Here is a 24,568-nt window from a genome sequence, read left to right as displayed (position 1 = left end):
AGAGCTGTTGTAGCAGAATAAAAACTTCAATTTAGGCCCAGTAAGTCTCATGCAGCCTCACTATTCACTATTAGTAGTTTTTAGCATCCACCTTCATCATACTCTTGTCTGACTCCTTTACCTCAGGCTTTGGCTGCATCTGATTCCAATAATTCACCTAAAAGCTTCCTCTGCCTAATGGGCATTTCTGTTCAGTTCTCACCTCACCACAGTGCTCCTCTCCTAATGCCATTATGTATCTGTCTTAAAACAGCTGCTCTCAAATTAACTTTCTCCCTCTTTTTGGGCTGCCTAATGTTTGAGATCTGTGCTCTGCAGGGCAGGACTGATAACACTGAGCAGCTGAAGCAGCCTGGTTGATTTTCTGTTTTGGTTAAGCAGATGCCAGTTTTCTTGGTGACCTGAAATGCACTCAGTACCCTTTAAATTGGGAAATGGGTTATCCATTGCACATTCCATCTTCTATTGCTTTTCTTTTCCAGTTTTACCTATAGATGCGTATGAGAACATCTTCTTGATTGTCAGCTTGTTTTTTCATTACTGTGGTGCCCTTTCATTCTTTGCTGAAAAGTACTGGAAGCAAAAGCTGCTTCATCTCAGTCTATGGTAAGTAAAAAAAAAAAAAAAAAATTGAAAGAAACTAACAGCATTATCTGTGCTCTAAAGTGTTTGGTGTGATCAAAAATCTGAGGGAATTGAACTTTGAGCCAGTTAAATTTAGTTTTTCCTCTCCTTTTGGGTTTTCATGATCACAAAGTTTAACAACGCAGTTGGAAATGGAGGCAATGACCTGCCAGCTTTCAAGAACAACTAAAATTAAGAATGATTGTACTGAACAGTTTTGCACGGGAGAGAATTTATTCTATATGGAGTAATCAAGAAGGACACAAAGCACAATGTACAATATAAAATTCAAGGTAAGACACCCATTTCCAGACAAAGGAGGTAAAAATATAAACCTTGGTAGCCAGCAAGGCAAATATCTTGCTACCTCTTCTGGTCATGCACCCAGTCAGATCTCTGTCATCAGGGCCCAAAGTTTATAAATTACAGCAGAATATATGTGAGCATAACAGTATATGTGAATTTATCCACTCTTGAGAAAAACATCAGGCCCATTAACAGATTGAAAATTAAGCACAGGAAACACTAATGCAAATATATCCTTCTACAGAAATCATGATTATTTTTATAATATTATTCTCTATTAATTTTTTACTGTTTGCAACATTTTATTTTCTAGTTGCAGATAAGCATTTCCCCCTCCAAAATAATTTTTTTATTAATTAAAGCAAAATGCTTTTTCAGAAGGACACAGAGTGGTTGCAAATTCTGATCAAGATCAAATTTATTTTACAACCCCTCTTCCTTCATTTCCCCAAACGCATGGATGGAGGACCTCATTCCATTCTTACATAGCAACATATTGTGAAACATCAAATTCTTCTGGGTTGAGTCACCTCCTTTAAATTATAACTTTCTGCTGGGATCCAGCATGGATTTTACTGAAAGACTGACACCGTTGATCTGAATAGTTTGGTCTGCTGAAGCAGCTTTCAGTTATGATGTAAATACTGTAATCAACAAAGCCACCACTTATTATTTTAATCAGCATATATGCACATATGTGACTAATTTTGTGTTAATCATTGTATAGGACAAAGTTTGTTGCCCAGAATTCTCGCTCAGGTCTTCATCAGAACTTGCAGTGCAGTCCTCCAAACAGGCTAAATTTTAATTGTTGTGTCCCCCACCCAAGTGAATAAAGCTAATTTTCTCAGAGCTAGCTCTCATAAAGATATTAAAATTTCTCTGCAAAAGTCAGCAATTTTGCAACTTAGCGTTAAAAATAACTCAGGCAAACCACTGCACTTGCTGTTAGGGACTGCTTTCAATATAGATAATGGTACTAATATTTAATAAAAGCATATCATTACTTTCTCTGCTTCCAGAAAAATTTCATTTCATTCAAAGGCGTACATGAACAAAGTCAACAAAGTACTCCTGTTTAATCAAAACATGATAATTAACAGGACTCCAGGTACCCTTATCTTGGGGAACAAGACTAGCAGGCAGCAATTTCATCACTCTTTCAACTCCCTGCTTGCACTACTTAATGGGAGAATCTGAGGGCTACGAATTCACTTCTTGTCATTTTGGGAGAAGTAATTAGCAAGTTGGTTACATCTGCATGATTATTACCTTGGATGGTGCCTTAGATTTAGTAAGGTGTAGACGGCTGCTGCGTCCCATGAAAGAAAGGTTAATGGAAACATTTGTCCTGCGATGAAGAATTTTGAACTGAGCATGATAAATCATCTGCCTCTAGAAAACCATGGCATGGGTGTCTCTTTCAATTCCAAAAATAATTTATGGGATAATTTTGCTAATCACAATATACAGGATACAGGTAAGCAAGTTTCCCCTGTTCATGGGCTGCAAGTCTTGCTTCAGGTCCTTCTAAGTTCATGACCTTAATAGCAACTGCAATCACTAAATGAGGGCTGTCACACCCATGGCAGAACACTAGGATAAGGCCACAGAATTTGGTTTTCACTCCAGCTTCAGCCATATAATTCCCAGGACATTGGACATCCTCAGCCGCATGACACTCCACCCCACTTTAGCCCCAAGAACCTAGGCTTTCTTTATTGTATTTCACATTTCAAAGAATTTTTCATCTAACTAACATGAAATGCAGAGGTTAGGGTGGCATAATCATACTTTGCATATTTACACTGCTAATTAGAAATTACAACATGTGTGTGGTTTCACTGTGGATAGCAGTTCTGGGCAAACATATAAACTCTCCTGTTTTTGATGTCACCATCCAGATGCAGACCTTGCTTGCAGCCAAAATCAGTCAGGATTTAAACGTTCAGAGCTGAATTCCACAGATCGTGTGTGGGGGGTCAACGCAGTGAAAATGTGACTGTGAAACTCTACTACAGGAGAGAAGAATCTAAGAATAAGATATTGCCCCAGTTTTCCTTTTTGGGTTAAAATTTGGGTATAATTGTAGGTCTGAGAGGAGGACTGAAGAGCTCAGTTCTGAGAATATCCTCTTCTGTCAGCAGAACCACTTAAGCTCTTTTTCTGCTTCTTCTAGATTTATTATTCAGACATTTGGTGGATCAAAACAGGAGAAGCAAAATTTTTTGGTGGAGTCAAACCAAAACCACCTACTGCTGATTTGGAGGTCATCTGCCCTGTACAAACCTGCTATAAAGAAAACAATTGACTGTCTTGTGTAGAACAGACAAAAAAATTTTGATAGTGGTTTCTATGCTTGGCTGACTCTTTCTACACTCTGAACATAGAAGATATAAAATAATTTTAATAAAAATGTTTCATTTTTGCAATATTCTTACTACTGCTATTATTATAAAAATATCCCACAGAAATGATTTTGTATTATCACATTTATAAGAAAAGGCTTTTTTCTTCCTTCCTCAGTTTTAATCTGACTGATCAGTGCTTAAGAAGAACAACCACAAAGTCATACTTCTATAAAGTTTTTGGTTATTTATATATTCTTTTTGTTTTAGCAGACACACAATTTCAGGTTTCCAGAAGAAATAGAAGGGAAATATACCATACATTGATCCTCTACTGACCCTTTCCAGTGAAGAAAAGATGGCCAAAGAAGGAATATATTTTACTACCAACACAAAGAAAGTTAATGGAGTATGGAAAGTAATAAATATGAACCATTAGCAACTAAGGGGTATTGGTGCTTTTTTGCATGTGAACATGAGGCAAGCTTAGATCTCTCATGACAGCACACAGGATAGACACTTTTCTGTCCTTTTCCAGCCATAGTAAATTCTTGCTGAGCAGAGATGTTGGAGAAATAGAATTATAGACTCATAGCACCCCTTGTAGCTATCCACCAACTGGATTTAACTCTACTGACCACCACTCTCCACCTGCCAGATTTACTCATAACAAACCAAATAATTTGTTTGTTTTCTTAAACTCTAAAGCAATGGAGAAAGGGAAGTTGTATTACCGGCCAGATTATCAATTAAGGTAATTCAGGTTAGATAAATGCTCCAAATGAGAACATATAGACCCATGAAAGGTCATAAGACCATTTAACCAGTATTCCTCATTTGGAAATAAATAATAGCCCGAGGAATCCCACACCATAGCACAAGTAATTACAACTGCTATTTTTGACAACAGGGATGCACTTATGAAGGAATTTTGGCTCATAGACTGGTGTCTGAGAGTGAATGCATGAAACGCTTGACTGGGTTTTCACACCTTGCCCGTCCCAGAAATAAAACAATTTCTCATCTCTTTCATTCCTAGTTATACCATCTTTTCCACATACTTGTTTCTACATGATCCCTTTTGATTTTTTGATCTTTGATAACTATTTTTCCACTAATTTTTTAAATGCAGTAACTTGTCAGGCAGCTATTCCATGTTGGGGTGGGTTAATTTTCATTTGGAATACTGAATCAGCTTGAAAAACTGTTCAATGAATCCCAGAGAGCCAGTGAGGCTGGGAAAAAGGCAGAGATAAAGGGTGGAATTTTCTCTTTTTCTTCACAAATGAGTTTTAGGATTTAGCTTATTTCATCTCACAAAACTACAGTCTGTTTCAGTCTCCAGTGTCTGCTCCTAGCAGGTGATAGCTCATGCATCAATCCTTGCCCATGCTTTAGGATAAAAAATAGCTCCAGGTATTAATAGCTACATGGAGATACTAATATCTTTGTATATTAATATATTATAATATTAATAGCTCTAGCTAGATAGTTTTACACTTGATCTCTACACTATTTCCTCCTCTGAGACTTCACAGCATGGTGAAGCAGGGGCTCATAGCTGTGGCTGCTGTCTGGCAGTGCTGTGCCTGAAGTGAATCTGCCAGCAGAACTGCTATGTTCAGATTTCTAAGGGCATGTGAGATAGACAGACACCACTGCATTATCAAGGCTGAAGTGCAAGCCAACATTCTCTTCAAGGTATTCTGACCAATATCCAAACTTTGAGGAGGTGTTTGGTGACCTTTGAGGGGAGATGATGAGTGGAGAATCAACGTTCTGGGGTACCTACTCTCTAAAAAGACACTGACTGCATTTGCTTCTCTGAGATTGTTTGTATCAGAGGTTTTACTAAAAGAAAATTATTAGATTAATCAGAATTTCCCTGGTGTTTGAAAATGTTAATTGAAAAAGAACTGTCACCTGATGTAAACAGACCTAAAAACAATTCCAAGAGTAGTTTGTGTAAGAAAAACTGAATGTCGGACAATAAAATAATGACCAGGAGTTTAGGGGTGATTTCCCCTGAGTACAGAGAGAAAAAATGCAACTTCTTGTTTGATAATTTGTCATGTGAAGTCTGAAAACAATTTAGGACTGAACAGATGCCTTATGAAAGCAAAGTTCAAAGAAAGAAAGTTTAACATTAGAGCAGGAGATCACATAGCTGAGTAACACAGAATGTTTAGAATAGGAACAGACTAGTATTATAACAAGAAAAATACTGAAGTTCTCAACAGAAAGAATCAAAATTCATCATGATCTAAGACAAACATAACTCATACTGAAATGTTGAGGAATTGCTCCATCATTAATGAGTACTTTATAGAGAAAATACTGCCTTTTAAAAAGAAATGTCTCAAAAAGAAATAGGATTATTTTTGGTTTTCAAGTCAAATTGTCCCCATCAGAGAGAAAAATATGCTGTAATTTTCCAGTCTCCCCTCTCTGTACTTACAAATAATTTGTATTTCCTTTCATACTAGGATGAAACAGTAACACTAAGCAGAAGGCATGCTATTGCCTACTTGAAATCTAAACTAACAGTGCAGTTTGGGCACTTTCTCCATTCTTAATTTCTTGCTGCTACTCCCTAATTTTCTATGCAGTGCTTAATTTTTCTCTAACTATGGAAGAACCTACACTGCCGGACACATGACAGTGTTTTCCTCTCTTTTGCCACTTTAGCAAGGATGGTGGTACAAGTCTCACTCTCCATTTTCCTCTATCCAGACACTCTGAGAGGTGTCACAGAGATTTGTGAAGGTCCTTGCTCTGGCAACTGTCAGAGAACACACCACAATTTATCTTCAGGCATCTAGATTTAGAAACCTACAAACTATTTGTCTGTATGCAAGGCAGATAGCTAAAATTTCCTTACTCTGGAGAGTGGCTGAGATCTAGTTGCCATACTGGACTCCATACTGGAGTATTGATGCTTGATATGCTCTTGGGAATATTTTCTGGTTTTCATTCACTAGACTAGAAGGGCTCTGGTGATCCGTAGATCCCATGTCACACTCACAGGGGACAGATATCCATACATGACCTCTGGAAGATCTACAGCCTTCTGGGTCAGGATCCCGAACTAAAGCATGACTGCAGGGCCCAGAATCCTTCATAAAACACTTTAGTTTGGAAAAGAGCCCTGAGATCACTGAGTCCAACTGTTAACCCAGCACTGTCAAGCCCACCACTAACCCATGCCCCCACATGCCACACTTACAGGGATTTTATATCCCTCAAGGGGTGGGGACTGGTGACTCCACCACTGCCCTGACAGCTTATGCCACTGCTTAATGTCCTTTCAGGGGAAAAAAAATCCAGTGTAAACATTCCCTGGAGCAAGTTGAGGCCATTTCCTTTTGTCTTGTTCCCTAGAAGCAGAGCCCAACTCTCCCCTTGGCTGTCCCCTCCTGTCAGGGAGTTGTGCAGAGCCACCGGGTCACCCCTGAGCCTCCTTTTCTCCAGGCTGAGCTCCCATATCTCCCTTGGTCTCTTCTCATCAGACTTGTGCTCTGGACCCTTCCACATCTGTGTTCCCTTCTCTGGACATACTCCAGAGGATCTCAAACGGCTTCTACAAACTGTGATAATGTAAGTGAACAAAGAACTGAATCCCCACTCCTAAATCTCCCTGATAATTGGAAGCAAGATACATGATTCATGTGCAGAATTTATAATTTGGATGTCTAAACGCTAGTCTTAGTCAAGCAGAGTACCCATAATCTCTGCTCTTTTTGATATACCTAAAGTCAAAATGCTTTACACCAAAAGTGATTATTAATCTCTTAATAATGCAAATAATGCCATCAGAAAGCAAAAAAATGAAAAATAAAACCGCAAGTTTAAGAATATGGTTAAAAGGCATGCACTAGTATTCTTGTACATTGTTCATTTCTTGTTTTGAACAATGATGAATATGGAAAATAGAGGCAATATTGCTACATCCATATAATCACTGTGGATGCCCTTGGGAGGCAGTGCTTGAAGATAAATTGATCATTTTATGTGATTTTTTTATGCCATCTCAGATAAGGCCAATAAATATATGGAGACTGATGAATGAAAGAAAAAAAAAAAAGGAAATAAAAAAAGGGAACAAACAATTTTGAGGCTCAAATTCAGTTGTGACCTGCTCAGTCCAATCTAAATATTTATTTTCTGTATAAAATAAGATAATGAAAATAAATTTAGGGATGGTCTACACATGAATTCATGTTTTATATAAGAGACAAAATGTTCTAGAAAATTTTTGTACGCTAAATATAAATGGGAATAGAACACATTTTGTGGCGAGATACCTCTCTCCAGATCTAGCAGATGTGCCCCACCTTTGTCTTCTTTAATTTTTAATGATCTTGTTATTTTCCTTGCTTTATGCTTTTTCATTATTGTACCTTCAAACAGATACAATCTTTATATCACAGATTTTTTTAATATACATTATATAAACCTAGAATATTTTCAGCTATATTTTACGTTTTATTTGTCTGAAATTTATCCTGCACTTCCAACATCTTATTAAAGATGAGTAAATGCATTTTATTTGATGCATTGGTGAATGCACCACTTCTTTAGGGAACCTCATGGAAATTCATGTGCTTAATGCTAGAGTGCTTTCCATCCCACACCCATTTCAATTAGAGTTTGACATTGACACAGCCTTAATGCCCTCAACTGCTCATTTGACACAATCTCATGCAGTGATATCTCACCAAAACAGGAAGCTGCTCTCACATCTCGTTTACATTATGCATTCATTTTATGATTAGTCACATGGTTAATGAGCACCTTGGAGTCTGTCCAGTTTCTGCTCTACGTCGTGTTTCCTTTCCTGACACTCCACTTGCATTAACTCTCTGTGATGTTGCCAAAGACTGTGCAGACTGTAAATTGCTCTTAGCCATTTGTTCCAGAAAATTATCACATCCACTGCCATTTGGAATTTATGCCCATTGTTGACTAGAATAAAATATTAAATGTGCACTAAAATAATTTTATTTTCACAAAGTGGTAAGCTCTGTTTTTTTTTCTTACATGCATTTCTTACTTACATAGTATTCTAATTTTATCCTTCTGCTCCCCCTTTACTTACAAAAGTAGAATGTTTCTTTCTTAAAATTTTGAACTGCAATGCTTTTAGCAAACCTTAAATATGGCCATTATACCCATTTGATCTTGAAGTGGCATTAAACTAAAAGTGACAGCATTAAAATTAGCAATTCAGGTAGCATTTAACTTTTTAATCAATTTTACTCTACATTTTAAATGAAGGCTGACACATTTTTGTATTTATGTGCATTCAACACACATTAAATTCTCCAAAAGTCTAGGTATTCCTTTCATAAATCATACATATAGAGAGAAAAGACATGTAAATAATTCTAAATCTATCAACATAGCCCTTTCAAGATCAAAATTAACATGTTTGAAGTATACGTATGTATAACAAGCTTTTTCACAGGAATCCACAGAAATGAAAAACCACTGAAATTATTATTCCACTTTCATGCCAATGCTTAAAGTGGACTATGAAAAGTTAAAAATGACAAAGTGATTATTAATATTTTGGCAGCCCTAGGGTCATCAACAACTTGCCCTTAAAACTGAAAGTGACAGACTTCTAGGATTTCAGGGACAATGATGCTGTTTACAATGGTCCCTTTATTTCACTACCATCTATTTTCTTTATGAAAATTAATTAGAAAAAGTCCCATCAAGTGCAAGGAGGGACAGCATCAACTCTCTTTAAATCTTGTCTAAATTTGCACAATTAAGAATCATGGTCACTGCCATCACAATTTCATACTATAGAAAATAAAAAGAATGTAATAGGTCATGCAAGAACATCAGGAAAAAAAGATTAGGTGGGTATTTAACAGAGTCTTATGTTTATGTTGAGCAAATGAGACAATCCACCTTATCTTAATGCTCAGCTGGAGAGCTGTAGTCTCAATGGTTTGGTTAACAATGGAAATCTGTGGATTATCATTTAAACATATCATAGAGCTTTTTTTTCTGGACAAGATCATCCATTCAGTGACCTACACAGAAACCTCTGTTCCTTAAAATGCCCAGAGAAATAAAACTGCAGGTACACAGAACTAGACATTTTCAAAGAAGTACACAAAAAAAGTGAGGCCAGGTGCCCATAAAAGTTCAGGACAGCACATAGGTTCCATAAACAAGATAAAAATTCCTGAGGAATGGCAGAGGCCTGAAATGTATGGTACGGGAAAGGCAATAAACTGTTATCCAGAGAAATCAGGGATCTCAGAGAAAGAAAAAAAACTGTATTTAATTTTCTGCTTTGTCATTTATCCAGCCAGAATGAAGATTTCATATGTGGCCTGTTTTGTAATTTCTGCATCATCTGCTGCTGGGTTACAGTGAGAAACAAAACTCAGGCTAGAGACATCACTGCTCTGATCTTAGATGATGACTTCCCCATGACACAAAGCATCTGTGTCGATCTCCTCATAACTTTAGAGGAATAACCTTTTCTCCTGACATCAGCATAGTCTTGGCCCTGGAAGTGCTCGTTTTGGATCCCCTCATTTTCTTTAGGGTGATGGTCTAAATAGTAAAAATATCCTTCCAGCGGATGTATAACTAAACATGAGATTAATTCTATGAATTGAGACCAGTAGCTTAAAAGTAGTAAAAGCAATCTCAGCAGTATAAACTTTTCCAGTGGGCTGTCATTTGAAAATTATATGTTTGTTATTATAGACGTGACAGCAAGTGATTCCTTCTATGTGGTTTTTTTTTTGTTTTATGTACAATTTTAAGGGGTCATACAACAAATTCACCTAAGGAAAAACATGCATACTTAGCCCAAGATCATTCTCTTCTGTTTAGTATGTGTTTTAGAGCCCAAATAATAATAAGACTTTTTTCAGGATGTCCTCATCATGTTCTGAGTAAGAGTAGTGCTGAAGAGAAAAAACTTGTACTTCCAGTTTTGTATCTAGCCAGATGGGTGAGATGGAATTCAATAATTCCCTGTTCACTATACCCTCTCTTCTCTTCTTTAGTGTTGGTTTTACTCAGTAGAAACACTTTCTTACTCAAGGAGACCTTCATCCTGAGCAAGTTCTCAGGCATTCCTGCAGTATGTACTTAGAATGCATCATAAGCTTTCCTTCTCTTTATGATTATCTATTATTCATATTGTGGTGGTGTCTAGAGACTAATAAGCTAAGATTATGATGAGATACAATATAGGAATAAATACTGATGGCAGGTGGATAGCTAATAATAGGAATGGATGTATGTACATAACTTAGAGATGTCGATAACTAATAATGTCCCTCTTTTCCAATTAGATTTAATTTTGGGTTTTTTTCCCTGAGAAAAGCAAATGAATTTGTAACAATTCCAGAGTAGTTTTGCCTTCTTTAGAGATTACATATCCCATTAATATTTTGCAATTTTTTTAACAGCTATAAAATTACTAGTGACATGAAGAGTTTACACATTTTGTCATTATTGAAGTCACAGCCATTTACCAAGACTTAAAATCCAGGAAATGTGTAATACTATAGAAATAAAAAATATAAAGAAAAGCTGCCCTTGTGTGCTCTGTGTAGTGATATAGTAATTTTTCAGAAGTTAAAGGTGAGTTTGAAATACTTGAAAATTTCAAAGAAAACAAAAAGTTTTTTGTCTGAGATGAATTGATTTCTCTTTTTTCCTGCAGTGAAATTTTTGTAAATGTAGATGGTTTTAATGCCTTCTCCACATATTGGACCCAGATTCTGCCAACTTTTCCTCATTTTAATTAAATATCGTGCATGGATAGTGGGTATAAATGCAAGTGTAAGTAAAACTAAGTAATAAAGGCACTCTTAAATGAATAAACATGCAGTTCTGACAGTCACTCAGCATTTAAAGTTTATTTCAGATAAAAAACAATATTGTCATAAAGCATAAAGTAGATGTGTGTGAATTTCTATATTCACAAGTTTATAAAGTAGGTAAACTCAATGAAGTTAGTAGTATGTGTAATCCCAGAGCACAACTTTATTAAATTAAATAGTCATTTGATGTTCCTAGAGAAGGTCAGCTAAGACTTTAATACTTGGAAATAGCGCTAAAAAACCAGACAAACAAATCCCACTCCAGGTTGGAGTTGGGTTTAAAATTCTTTAATAATTTTGTTTCATGATCTGTAGTTATAAATGCATTACATTAATGGTTACAATGTGTGAATGCAGAACCCTGTTTTTGAAAAAGATTTTGTATAAAGAACAACAGGAAGAAATATTGATGGTAAGACAATGACACAACTAAATTGTCATCACAAAATTAAGGTGCAATCTAAAGTTTGCAAATCTTGCTTCTATTAAGGGCCTTTTAGAGGAAGCTTCTCACTGTCTTACAGTTTCACACAGGCAGAGAAACTGAAAGGGATGAAGGGGAGAAAAGCCAGTACTCACCTATAGTTGGGTCATGGTAGTCAGGGAACCGATGACTAATGAACTGCATTGTCATTGCTGTAGTGAAAAAGAGAGAGAGGGCAGAAAAAATAATTATATCACCACCATTAAATAGAAACAGCCAGAAGAACACATGGACAACTCACTTATGCAAATATCAGATCAGATTGTGAGCCCAATTTTTTTCTATGTCTACTTCTGCAACAATGCGTTGGCTCTGCATTGATAACTCAGAACTGATAAATGAAGAAAAATATGAATTAAATATCTTTAATTGTCTTAATTTCCAAACTTCATTGTACCACTCCTGTGTTAAGATCTTACATACTTTTAGCACTTGGTAAATACTGTTAATCTGATATAGCATACAGATGAAAATTGCCATGGCAAAAACATAAAACATGACTTATAAGACTGATTCATAAGGGTTTTCACAGTGCTAACTAACTAACTAATGCCACTAACTGGAGTGCCTAATTTGATTTCTGGTGTATTTAGTGATACCTAATTCATCAAATTTGATGCAACAGATGAAGGCTTCTCTTAACCACCCAGAGAACCTTTCTTTTGAAGAGACTGTTTTATGACTGACTATTAGCTGCTTTCAGAAATTTTATAAAAATTACATGAGACTTCAGGAAAACTGCATTCTGGCATTTGAAACAGGTGGCAAGCTGGAAGTAAAATTCCAATTTATGCAGAAAGACATAAACTTTCATATCCTTTCCAATTTGACATCTGAAGTTCAGTGGCCTTGAAAAACCATGAAGGTAAACTTGAGTATTCAGTGACTACAGTAACATCATCAGCATTTGGAAGAACTTGGGAAGTTACATTTTCTTTGTTGTTTTTTCCTCATAAGTTTGAATTTCAAAAAATTTGAAAAAAAATGTATCTCCCAAACAATGACAGTTGTAAATAAAAGCCTTTCAAAAGTTAAATATGTGAATTCTAATTAAATAAAAGGGGGAAAAAGATAGGGTCAAAGAGAATTTTTTAAATACTGCTTGATTTTTAAACCATTTTTTTTCCATTTTTTTTCTGGCATTAAAATTCACCTACCACTACTATATAGATAGTTATTAAAAAAAGTAGCCTACTTGAAACATAAATATCAGTTATAACATATGAAATCCAAGATGAAATTTTGTCATGTCTTGAACATCTCAGCTAGTTTCAACAACATGCATGACTGCAGTTATGAATAAGATGTGAGCCACTGTAAAAGTCTGTATATAAATACATCGACTTTTCAAACAGCATTGTTTTAGTTTCATGCTTCTCCTTCTCATATTTTCAAGAAGCAGAGGATAGGGAGATAGTTTTTTAAAAAAGATAAAGAGAAGAAGAATTAAACATTTATTAGCATGTTAATAAATTATTGCATCTTTAGTGTAGACAAATATAAATGCTAAGAAGCAGCATTATAAATGCATAGATACCCAGAGAGGGTAACTGTGTAAGAAAAAGCTCATTCAGTCCATGTATATTATATAACAATAAATCTATGTGCAGCCACACTTATGTCTTCTGTGTTATCTGTTTTCAGATGCAGTAGTTTTAAGCACTATACATGTGTGACACTTTTATTTCCAGGAGAGACACCTGTTTGGTTTTTTTTTTAATCGTGACAGATTTTTAGCCACCTCCATTCTGAAGGCTGTTAGTGGCTTATGAAGAGCAAATTCATGCCTGATGTGATCTGCCTACTTTGCTCTTAGGAGCTGAGGCAGCTAGCAGAGATGCTGTTCATATGGTTTATGCCTACACATTTCCAGATTTCTGAGGCCCTGTACCACAAATTAATTCAATTTGCTTCACTACTTGCTGCTTTTTCTTGCCAAGCATTTTTTTTTTTTCTTTAAAAATCACCCCAAACTATTCGGCATCTGATCTCATTCTGTTTCCTTCTGGAGCTATGCCTGCATCACAAAATCTGTAGTTATAATTGAAAAAAAAATTCTCATATGACAGGCAGAATTCATGGTAAATGTTTTTCCTCTCACCTGAGACAGCCACAAGTCAATAGATCATTTATATCCTCATCAAATTCACAGGATTCAGGAAGACTGAAATAATCATGACTGAAAGAATCATGTTGTACTAAATATCAAATTTTTTGTTGTGGCACGCAAAAATGGAAGTGTTCCAAAGGCATGTGACTGTGAGGACATGGTTTAGTAGAGGTCTTTACAGTTTTGGGTTAATGGCTGGACTTGGGGATCTCAGAGAACTTTTCCAATCTGAATGGTTCTATGTTTCCATGATTGTATATGAAATGAATCTGGAGAGGTACAGAATTTGAGAGAGGTGTCAAGAGAAGCACTCAAAGTAATGAAATGAGAAGGTCTTACATTCATCTCCTTGGGAAAATGATTAATCAAATCTCCCTTCTTTATTCATTTTGTCCCAGTTTCTTCCCTGACAACCCTTTGTCACACACACCTCCTAATCACCAGTGGAAGGAACTTCTTTGTCCTCTTTAGTCTTTGTCACCTCTCACCTAGGGACGTAACACTCTCTCCCAGGAGGAGGATACAGAAAAAATTGAGGTACACTGATATTTTTAATCACTGAATTACAATGCAAGATAAGGGAATTGGTATATATAGGTAATGGGAATTGCAATCCATCTTCTTCTGTGTGCTCTTTAAGATAAAAATCTACATTTTCTGCTATACCCAACTTCAGAAAGTATTTTTAGAGCAGGCATAGCTGGTCACTGATTTGTAGTTACAAAAATATAAGTTCCTTATACCGGGAGGATGAAGGACATAGAAACCTCCAAACATCTAATGTTTAACAATTTTACAAGGCATTCCAGAGACTTGGCTGCAGGATGTGCAGAAATTAGTTCTGAATGATGGCTGAAGATTGGTGAAGTGCTTCCCAGAGGAAAAGGACCTTCAATCACCACTGGCATGAAACCATGAAGCTCAGCTGGAAACTTGGGAATTAGACCTACCCTATCTGGGCTCCCCAGCAGGACACCTGCCTCAGCTGGAATATGCTGGCTTCTTCATTGCTACTAACATCAGCTCCAAAGTAATTTTCCAAAGTGAATTAATTTTGAAAACTAACAGAAAAATGGTATTGGTATTTCATGCTGTGTGTTGAAAATATTCTCCTTGGTTCCATGGTTTTCCTCATCCATTACCTTTTTTTCCCATATAAGTTAACACTCACACCTAACAAATTCAAACTGTCATTGATTATTGTGTGAAATTTTCCCTTTGGAAATCCAAATTATACTACATTAAATTTTTACAGGTCTATAAATTAGGGACACTTGGCTGATTTATGCTACACACAAAGTAAGAAATGTGGCTTTAAAGCAGAATTTGAAAATAGAATAAATTTGTAAGACTGATTCTTAAATAAATACACATACATGTAAAAAAATCAGTTAAGAAATGGTTAAAAAAACAAATTAAACCAAGCAAAACCCTTTTAATCCATAGCAGATATTGTGAAACATTTTGAATTGCAAGTTGTCTGAAAATTTTTAATGAATATTTTATGACGCTGTGAAGATCATTTCATTTAAATGGGACATGTACATCACACAGAAGCTATGATAAGTAAAAGGATCATTGTTTCAGATGAATAGAATCTACTTTATATCCATCTGTGGCTAAGAAAATGCAGGTTGCCCCAGCTGAGCAAATGTATGCCTGACATGCATGAGTAACTATGCAACTTTAAAGTTTTCTTGTCTTTTTAAAACAAGAAAGGGTTTCAGATCCTTCAGATCAAATCCTTCAGATTTTTTTTTCCCAAACATTCTCATACAATGTTTATTAACTATCTAAAAGGCTGTACATTATACCTATGCTGACATAGAAATATATATGTTCTCTTGAAATGATAAATTTAGTTCTGTCTTCTATTTTCAATATAATTATAACTATTAAAAAATATTCTAAACCTTAAAAATATTTTATTATCCACTGAGTAGAAAATGCCATGCTTAGAAAAAGGCTGGGGTCACATATTTATTCTGAAGTATCCTTTCAACCAGTACAGCAATAACAAAATTCATCTAAAGAAAGTATTAATCTTAAAAGCATATATGTGTGAGTAGGTTCACAAGTCAACAGGAAAAATATTTTGATACTTGTACAACTGTGAAAACAGATAGAATAGAATCCCACTCTTCTAGTTTCTTATAAATTTTATTTGTACCAAAAACTTTGAAAGATGTCCTATGTCTATTTTTCAAGGTTGGAAAAAGCTTATACAATATTTGTTATGCTAAGAGTATCCCTGATGTGAATATCTCATTCTTTCTGTCTCATTTTATTCACCCAAGAGCTTCCACATTTTGCTGCTCTCCTGGGTGATGGTGTGATGGTATAATAAATCTGTTTCAAATAGAATCTTTACCCTCATCACAAAATCCTGCACTTTAACAAATTATCACAATATTTTTATCTCAGAGACTGGTGATTCCATAGGGTTGATTCACGTAATTTTAATTCAGATCCATCTTTCTAGTGTATCCTTAACTTGTGTTTTTTATAAATATTGAGGTTTCAATGAGAACAGTATAGAAGATGGACATTAAAAAAATATAATATGGTTAAGTGAGTGGATTTGAGATTACTTCATGAAGTTCATGAAAAAAGAAGAAAGCAAATAGATATTTTTAGAATAGAGAAGGTGGCAAAGAAACTACAGTCTAAAAACAAAGAGTGCATCATAGGAAGAGACATTGTCATGGAAAAAGAAGAAATAAATATGTTTTATTAAAAAATTTAACATGCAACCTTGCTTCTGTCTATACATAACATTAAATAACTTTCTAAAACATGATCATGGCAAGTTGGATATACTGCATTTTATTATTTAATAAATCATTTGCATATTTATAAATTTATGCACGTTATATTTTATCAAAATTAGACTATTTCAATAACTAGGAAAGCATTATATTGCTATTCTTTTATTTCTGAAATACTAAAGATTTTGAACAATTCTGGTCTTTCTGGTGGTTTCATACCCATAAGACCTTAGGAGTCATCTTCTAAAATGTATTGAAAAGTTCATGCCTGAAGACTTCAATGTTTACTCCTATTTTGTTAACTTGGAAAAATTACAAACATTCCTATAACTATGAATTTTTAGATTGGCACATCAGATAAATCATCATTTGCAGTTACTCCTCTGTCCATTTAATCTTAACTAACAGCCACCAACTATGTGAGGTTCAACAAGGGCAAGCGCTGGGTTCTGCACCTGGGCTGTGGCAACCCTGGGTGTGCAGACAGAGTGGGGGATGGATCCTGGGAAGCTGTGCCATGGAAAGGGACCTGGGGGTCCTGGTCAGTGTCAAGTGGAACTTGAGTCAGCAGTGCCCTGGCAGCCAGGAGGGACATCCCTGTCCTGGGGACATCAGGCCCAGCATCAGCGGCTGGGCAAGGGAGGGATTGTCCCGCTCTGCTCTGGGCTGGGCCGGCCTCACCCTGAATGCTGTGAGCAGTTTGGGTGCCTCGGTATGAGGAAGGTCTGAAGACTCCAGAGAGCCTCCAAAGGAGGCACCAAGGATGGTGAGGAGCCCTGGGGGAAGCCGTGTGAGGGGGTCTGAGGCGCCGGGTCTGTCCAGCTGGAGAGGAGGAGGCTGAGGGGAGACCCCAGTGCAGCTCCAGCTCCCTGTGAGGGAACAGGAGGGGCAGGCTCTGATCTCTGCTCTGCTGTGACAGGGACAGGAGCCCAGGAAACAGCCTGAAGCTGTGCCAGGGAGTTTGTGCTGGATATCAGGAAAGGTTCTTCACCCAGAGGGTGTTTTGGCACTGGAACAGCATCCCCAGGGAATGGGCACAGCACCAATCCCAACAGAGTTCCAGCAGCATTTGGACAATGCTCTCAGGGACAGGGTGGGACTGTTGGGGATGGTCCTGTGCAGGACCAGGAATTGGACTCAGAGATCCTTGTGGGTTCCTTCCAACTCAGAATACTTTTTCATTCTGTTATTCTGTGAATAGTAGGAGGTGAATACAGCTTTTATTTTCAATAATTTAATGAGTTCTATGAACTGCATTAATGCTCACAGTAACTTCAAGCTGTTAGAGACACCAACAATTATGAAGTACATTAGGAGAGAAAAAAAATATTTCAATATTTTAAAAATGCAATCTGAGAAAGATTTCATCTGTGTTCAGTTTCTGCAAGTTTAATGACTCAAGGTCAGAAAGCATGAGAAAAGCAAAATTATTAAAATTAAACAAAAATTTTGCTATGAAACAAATGAGAAATATGAGCTATGCACTAATTTAGGCTATGGGCTAGAAAATATTTTTAGACATCATATGAGGGATCTTCTGGAACAAGATTCAAACATGGAAAATGGAAAAATCTCTTTAATTTTAAAGAGTTTTTAAAGTGAAAGGATTGAATTAGTGAAATGTTAGATTTTTTTAGATATTTCTCCTCTCTATTATCAGTTCCAGGTAGGGAAAATGTTAGTTTAATGTATGACATTTTAATAAGAATAGCATCTATAATCAGATACACAACTAATATCCATAGTTCCAGAAATGAAGCTTTGGTTTCCTAAAATATTACATGCTTTAGATCTCAAAAACTTTATAAAACTTTTTACTTTCCAGGAAGAAGCTTTCATATGGAAAACATTGTTTAATAAAAGATAATAATAATAATAATAATAATAATAATAATAATAATAATAATAATAATAACCATCATCATCATCATCATCATCATCATCATCATTCAAATGGCCCTAGATTTATGATTTTCTTGGGATGGGAGGGTTAGAGGAAGAACCTGAGGGAGTTTCATATGCAATTAATGAAGTCACAGCCAGCCCATCTACATCCTTTATGGTTTGGAACAAAATATGTTGCATTTCTGAGTTTGTTTTCCTACAATTTCCTAAGAACACTTGTCTCTATCAGCTAGGTGACAGTTTTCCAAAGGACTATGTGATTGGAATGTGTAAGATATTTCCTTTGGTTTTATTGGCATTTATTTTATCTACACATGCTGCATATAGATTACAGTATGTTTTAGAACAGGTAACTGATAGATTTAGTCTCCTGAACAAAACAAAGGGAGTGGTGGGGTCAGAGGAGCATTTATTTGGGTCAAAAAGATGTGTAAAATAAAGAGTCTAATGCAGGGTATTTTTTATTGTACTTTATGAAATTTGAAGGGAAGGTACCTAGAGATCAAGGGAAAATTTTCTAGCAGTAAGGTATTTTTGTAGCTTGATTATGAATATTTGTATGATTGCCCCATGACACAGTAAATGGTAAAGTGTATAGCAAAATCAAAAACTTTGATTTTTTTTTAAACTGGTTGCAGTAAACTCAAAGATCTTACCCCACAAAAATGGGGTAAGATCTTCATAGTGCCAGAGCATTTGAGGATTTCTAAGCAGAAGTTTTAATATCTTTTACTCTGTTCTTCCCAAACACCACTACAGACTAGACTCACTGACAGTAGATCAGTTTCAAGACACCTTTGTTGTGGCCCAATACACACATTTTTTACATTGTCATACCCTTTAAGGAATCGACCATAAGCTTTACCACTTGTTTCAGGAGTGAAAGCCTCAAGATCTGTGAGCTGCAATTATTATTTTTTTAGGTATTACAATGTATTATTTACTGAGCATTAGCTCTGAAATGAAGGTAAGCAGAATTTTATTTCTATGTTAAGCACATTCTGGTGTATTAGGGAAATACAGAATATTTTTGTAACATAATGTCCTGCATAGGCTGGGATGCTGCTACAGCATTGAAATTTTATACCTTTTTTTTTTTTTTTTTTAATTGGTGGGTGTTTCTTTTCATCTATAGAAGCTGAAATCCACTGAAAAGAATATCTGGCATTGGAAAGGAATAGTCTTAAAATCAAAAGTCTTTTAAATTTAATTTATATTATTAGAATGAAAATTAAATACACAAAAATCCATGCAAATTTTAAACAGAAAATCAAGTTACTAGGGCAGTTGGAGCAGAAAGAGGGAGCTCTTTCTTATCCACTGTAACCCTTATCACTATAAAATAAGAGTAGACTGTAACCAAAATACATTAAGGTGCAGCTAGTGGTAACAGAGAAAGGCAGATGCTTTCTTTGGAAAATAGTCAGTTTTTAATTACTCCTCTTGCATCAGAATTAAACAAAGGACTCAATGTAGAAACCTGTATGCTGAGACAACATGTTCCCTAAGAGTAAAACTAAAGAATTAGAAAGAAGGTGAGTGGAAAAAACAGTAGAAAAACATATTTTATATTGGATGATCTTGAATGAATACATAAAAAAAAAAAAACAAACCAGAGTAGTTCTCACCCTGGTCTTTCCTAGAATCATTTGATGTAAAGAAAAGAATTTTCATTATTTTCCTTTAAGGTGTCATTATTATAAAAATGACAAATACTAGGCAGTAGCTACAGTTTTCCAGCATGGACTGAAGGATGACCAGAGAAAATGTGCAAAAAAAATTCATCCTAGACATGAGAAACTTGTAGGAAAATGCCATTCAGGAAAAGTGCTCTTGTGGCAGAAAAGTTCCATGTCTTCTGAGTCAGCACAGTCTAGTGAAAAATGACTTTACTGAAGACTCTAACTACCGTTTATATCTACACCCAGACTCAGTTCCAGGTCGGAAGGCAAAACACCCTGCATTGTAAAATTTGTGTTAAAAATTCCATTTAGTGGTTAAGGAAATAAGGAAGAAGGTAAGAGTCGCATTTATTGCCCACATAAGAGACATCATCATAATATGATACAAATTAATGAGAATGATAAGGAAGATTGCTACCACTTACAAACCATTTCCTCCATAGTGTATCCCTCATCCCTTCCCAGAAATTCTACCACAAAAATACCGAACATTCCCTACCCTGCTTAGCTTATGTGACTTGACAAGATGCCTTAATAAACAGAAATTACTGCTGGTAAATGCTACCATTAGTGCATTTTCCTGCTGTGTTTCTTCCATCAGAAAGAAAACTTAATGTGTCTTCTACTGTTCTTCAGTTAGCAAACCCAATGGCAACTTAAGCCTTCCATTAGTGAGCAATCCAAAATATAATGACTTAAATAGGTTTTAAAGCAAGATCCAGGATAATGGGATTTTTAAAGCTGAGTACATTAAATAAAGCTAGAAAGACTAAATTTTCACATATTATTTCAGAGAAGAATAGAACTGATCTTGAACCATTGCAGATAGACACATTTCAATTAAAGTAAATGGAGAAATCTCATTATTAAAAAGGGAATACAGCAAACAAGAGAAATATAGGGTCGTTCTTCATACAGTGGGGCTCTGGCTTGCTGCTACTCAGCCTCAGCTTCACTGAGAAAAACACTTTCAAAGAAAGATAAAGTCATTTTATTAAATGGGAAAAAAAAAAAAACACCACCCTCTCAGCAACCATATTTATTTCTCTCCCATTCTTTTTTTAACTGTTGACATTTCCCTGTAATGATAACTTGAGATGCTCAGGCTTGGTTTGCTGCTGTTTCAGGTAGTGGCAAATTGAAGTTGTTTGCAGGTTTCCTAACATAAACTAGTGGTTAGTTCCTGTGCTACCTTCCACATGAAATTATACCCCATACATCAAGCAGTGAGGAATTGGCAGTGACAGCAGCTGTATTTTCTTGTGAGTGGGAGAGAGTAGCTGCTGTTCTGTAATGTGGTATCAACTTTTCTGATCATCAAACCTGTGGTCTGGAAAATTGATGACACATCAAAGAGGAAGACACAACTCTTCCATTTAAGTCCTCACAGAAATCTTACTCAGGGTTAAAGCAGAGATTAGGTTTTTATTCATTCTTTTCTTTCCAGTGCCAGCTTTTCTCAATGTATCATTTATAGTAAATTGAGGATAACATCCAGATTCACAGATACTGTTGGCAGCTAATTCCCTTTGACTGAACAAGCTTTAGGTGCTTATCTACCCATGTTGATCTGAACTATAACCTTTTGTGCCTCTCTCAAACACTCAGGTTTCTTGTTGAAAGTTTATAGAACCAGGAAATTCTTTAGGCTGGAAAGGACCTCCAAGCCCAGCGACTCACCCAGTACTACCCAGGCACCAAGTGTCACATCCTCATGGCTTTTAAGTCCCTCAGAGATGAGGACTCCAATGCTGCCTTGGGTAGCCTGTGCAAATGCTTTACAAATCTTTTAGTAAAGAATTTTTTTCCCTAATACTCCACCTAACCCTTCTCTGGCACAATATCAGTCCATTTCTTCTTGTTATCTGGGAGAAGATATTGACCTCCACCTGGTTCCAACCTCCACTCAAGGCAGTTGTAGAGAGTAATGAGTGTTGTTGATGATTAAAGTTATGATCTTGTTTTCTGTTGCTGATATAACTACCATTAAAATTAAAATACTTTACTGTGAGAAACTTGGTTTAGATGAAATTCAAGATAGAAAACTGTACTAAATAAAGGAAAATTTACTGTTTTGGATCAATGGCATCAACATTTTAGAAAGTATGAAATGGATTTATTAACACTACCATTATATATTTTATAATAAATTACATATATTTACCCTTCCACTATAAATTAATATGATTTATAGATAATTTTTTATCACTTTCACAATTATATTTTCATTTCTGTTTATTAAGGTAACTTAATATGCTGGCTTTCTTTCTCAATGAAAATGTAAACAAAATCTCAAATATTGTATTTTTATCAGAAATTCTCTCATTCTTCAATATGTGACACATTTTTTTCTGTTAATAACCATAGTGGTCAAATTATATTTAAAGGAAGTAGACAAACAAAGAAGGAAGCATTTCTGAAGATGCATCTTAAGTCAGAAAACTGACTCCAGAGTATTGTTAAAATCCCAACAAATATTTCAATTTCTCAAAAACATTTGATTATTCCCAGAATGTTATCCTCTATAATTTATTTCCTACTCATATATTTCAATTTACTTTTCTCTTAGTGGTGTTATTTATCTCAGTGGAGCTAAAAACCACATCATGCGCACTATATGAGTGGAAAAGTATTCCTCACTGCTGAAGTGACTTTGTACTCAAGATATTTTACTTGCCATATCTCAGATGTTTTCTCTCTCAGCTAATTAGGCAGCACTTCACAACAAAGTCAAACCTGCCACATTAACTCTTGCGCCAACATGAGTTCTTAATGCCCTTGCTACTGTACTGAAAATGTTTGTGTAAGATCAGGGAAAGGTGAGGCTCCTCAATTTATTCCCCCTGCATCCACACCTGAACACGTCCAAATTGAAAAGCCTGGTAATTATGAACTGCTTCCCAAAAAACAAATCAAACCATTGAGAAAGCCTAGAAATGAGGAAAATTAGATGTTCTGAATGGAGGAGAACTTCTGTGTTGTAATTTAGAATATGATTATGCAGAGAAAATAACTACGAAGGTAACAATATTCATAGAGTCAGAGAAAAAATTTGGCTTAAAAGGATTTCAAAGACCAACACCCTGCCATGGGCAGGGTCACTTCTCACTAGATCAGGTATCGCAAAATCCCATCCAAGCTGGTCCTGGAGTTTTAGACTTGCTGTAATAGACATCCTACAGTTCTAAACAGTAGCTTTAATATTTTAAGGACATAGAAAGAAATATAATATCTTAACATCTAAATATTTCAGAGGCTGAAGTTAATCAGGAAGTGACTTTCTAGATCCAGAAAACTGCAGGTAATTTGGAGACAAACCAATGGGAAATAATGAGCTATCTCAGAGGACAATACTGACCCTTATGCTTTCTGTTACTTTCATTTTACATAGCAATCACTGAAAAACTCCTGAGGAAGTTTTATGTGATTGTGTGAATTTGGGAAGAGGTATTTTAAGATTTTGACACTGTTACCAGCTCTCTATCCTTTGATTATCACCAGCATCTTTTCTGCTTCAATTTCCAAACCTGCAAGAAAACCGAGGCAACACTAACATGGACAGGAAGCTCTGAGATTTATGGGACTGCTATGTAAAATTTGGCTGTGAATGCATTTCTTAACTGTTCACCTAAAATCAACTTAGCAAAACCATGAAATTTTTCAGAACAAACTTAACCAATCCCTCCAACATGAAATTATGTGGAGGAATGGAGGCAGGAGGCATGAGATCAACCATTTTGCATGAGACATTCAAGTTAGTGATAGAGATCAAAAGACTACAAAGAACAATGATGAAAAGGTTAAATGAGGCCTCTCATTTTCTTCCTCCTCTCTGAGTACAAACTTGGCTGGAAGTTGACATCTGCCAAAAGCACATTCACATGGCTTGACACATGTACAAGCTACATTACATGGTGATATATTGACAGCAGGCACAGTTGCCAGACATGTTTGAGGGCGAAAGGTAGCACTTCAGGCACTAAAAGAAGAGATTTATTACAGCATTAGTGTGCCACTGAAAAGGTCAGAAAGCTGCAAAGCACACACAAAAAGTTTGAGGGTTGATTGTAATTTCACAGAGAAAACCTACATTATCCTATTCAGTCTTGTATCCTCAGTGTGAATAAGAAATGTTAAAACTCTCAATATAAGCAACATGGAAAGACTTGAGAAGCTGTTTTTTATTTTTTTCTCTACAGCTGGAAGGAGTTGACTCATGACCCAGGAACGCTTAGGCATCAAAAAGGCTGAGTTTTAGACTTTCATTCTTCTGGGATAAACTCAATTTTGTGTGATTTGTAAAGCACTCTCTGCTCTTGGTGTCATTTATTCTGGCATGAACAAGGTGTCTCAGGGGTTTATGGTGCAATATATATCACCTTCACTTGATGGCTGGCAGAAGCCCTATTTGGTGACCCTAAGACCTTTCCATGAAAAACCTGCAGCAGGTAAAAAAACACAAACACAAAACTGACT

At 35.9% G+C, this 24,568-nt stretch overlaps 1 protein-coding gene across 5 annotated transcripts in view; it reads right to left on the bottom strand.

The window, feature by feature from the left end:
* The window catches only part of RIT2 (Ras like without CAAX 2), a 207,765-nt gene that overhangs the window by 144,496 nt on the left and 38,701 nt on the right, over positions 1-24,568 (bottom strand). For all 5 annotated transcript variants that reach the window (XM_085567495.1, XM_031507344.3, XM_021538919.4 and 2 more), the window contains one exon: positions 11,723-11,779. In XM_085567495.1, coding sequence (XP_085423621.1) covers positions 11,723-11,779 — 57 coding nt within the window. The remainder of the gene's footprint in view (positions 1-11,722; positions 11,780-24,568) is intronic.

Source organism: Lonchura striata, chromosome Z (assembly GCF_050655825.1).
Source record: "Lonchura striata isolate lonStrDom1 chromosome Z, ASM5065582v1, whole genome shotgun sequence".
NCBI lineage: Eukaryota > Metazoa > Chordata > Aves > Passeriformes > Estrildidae > Lonchura > Lonchura striata.
This window is presented reverse-complemented; position numbering and strand designations above follow the sequence as displayed.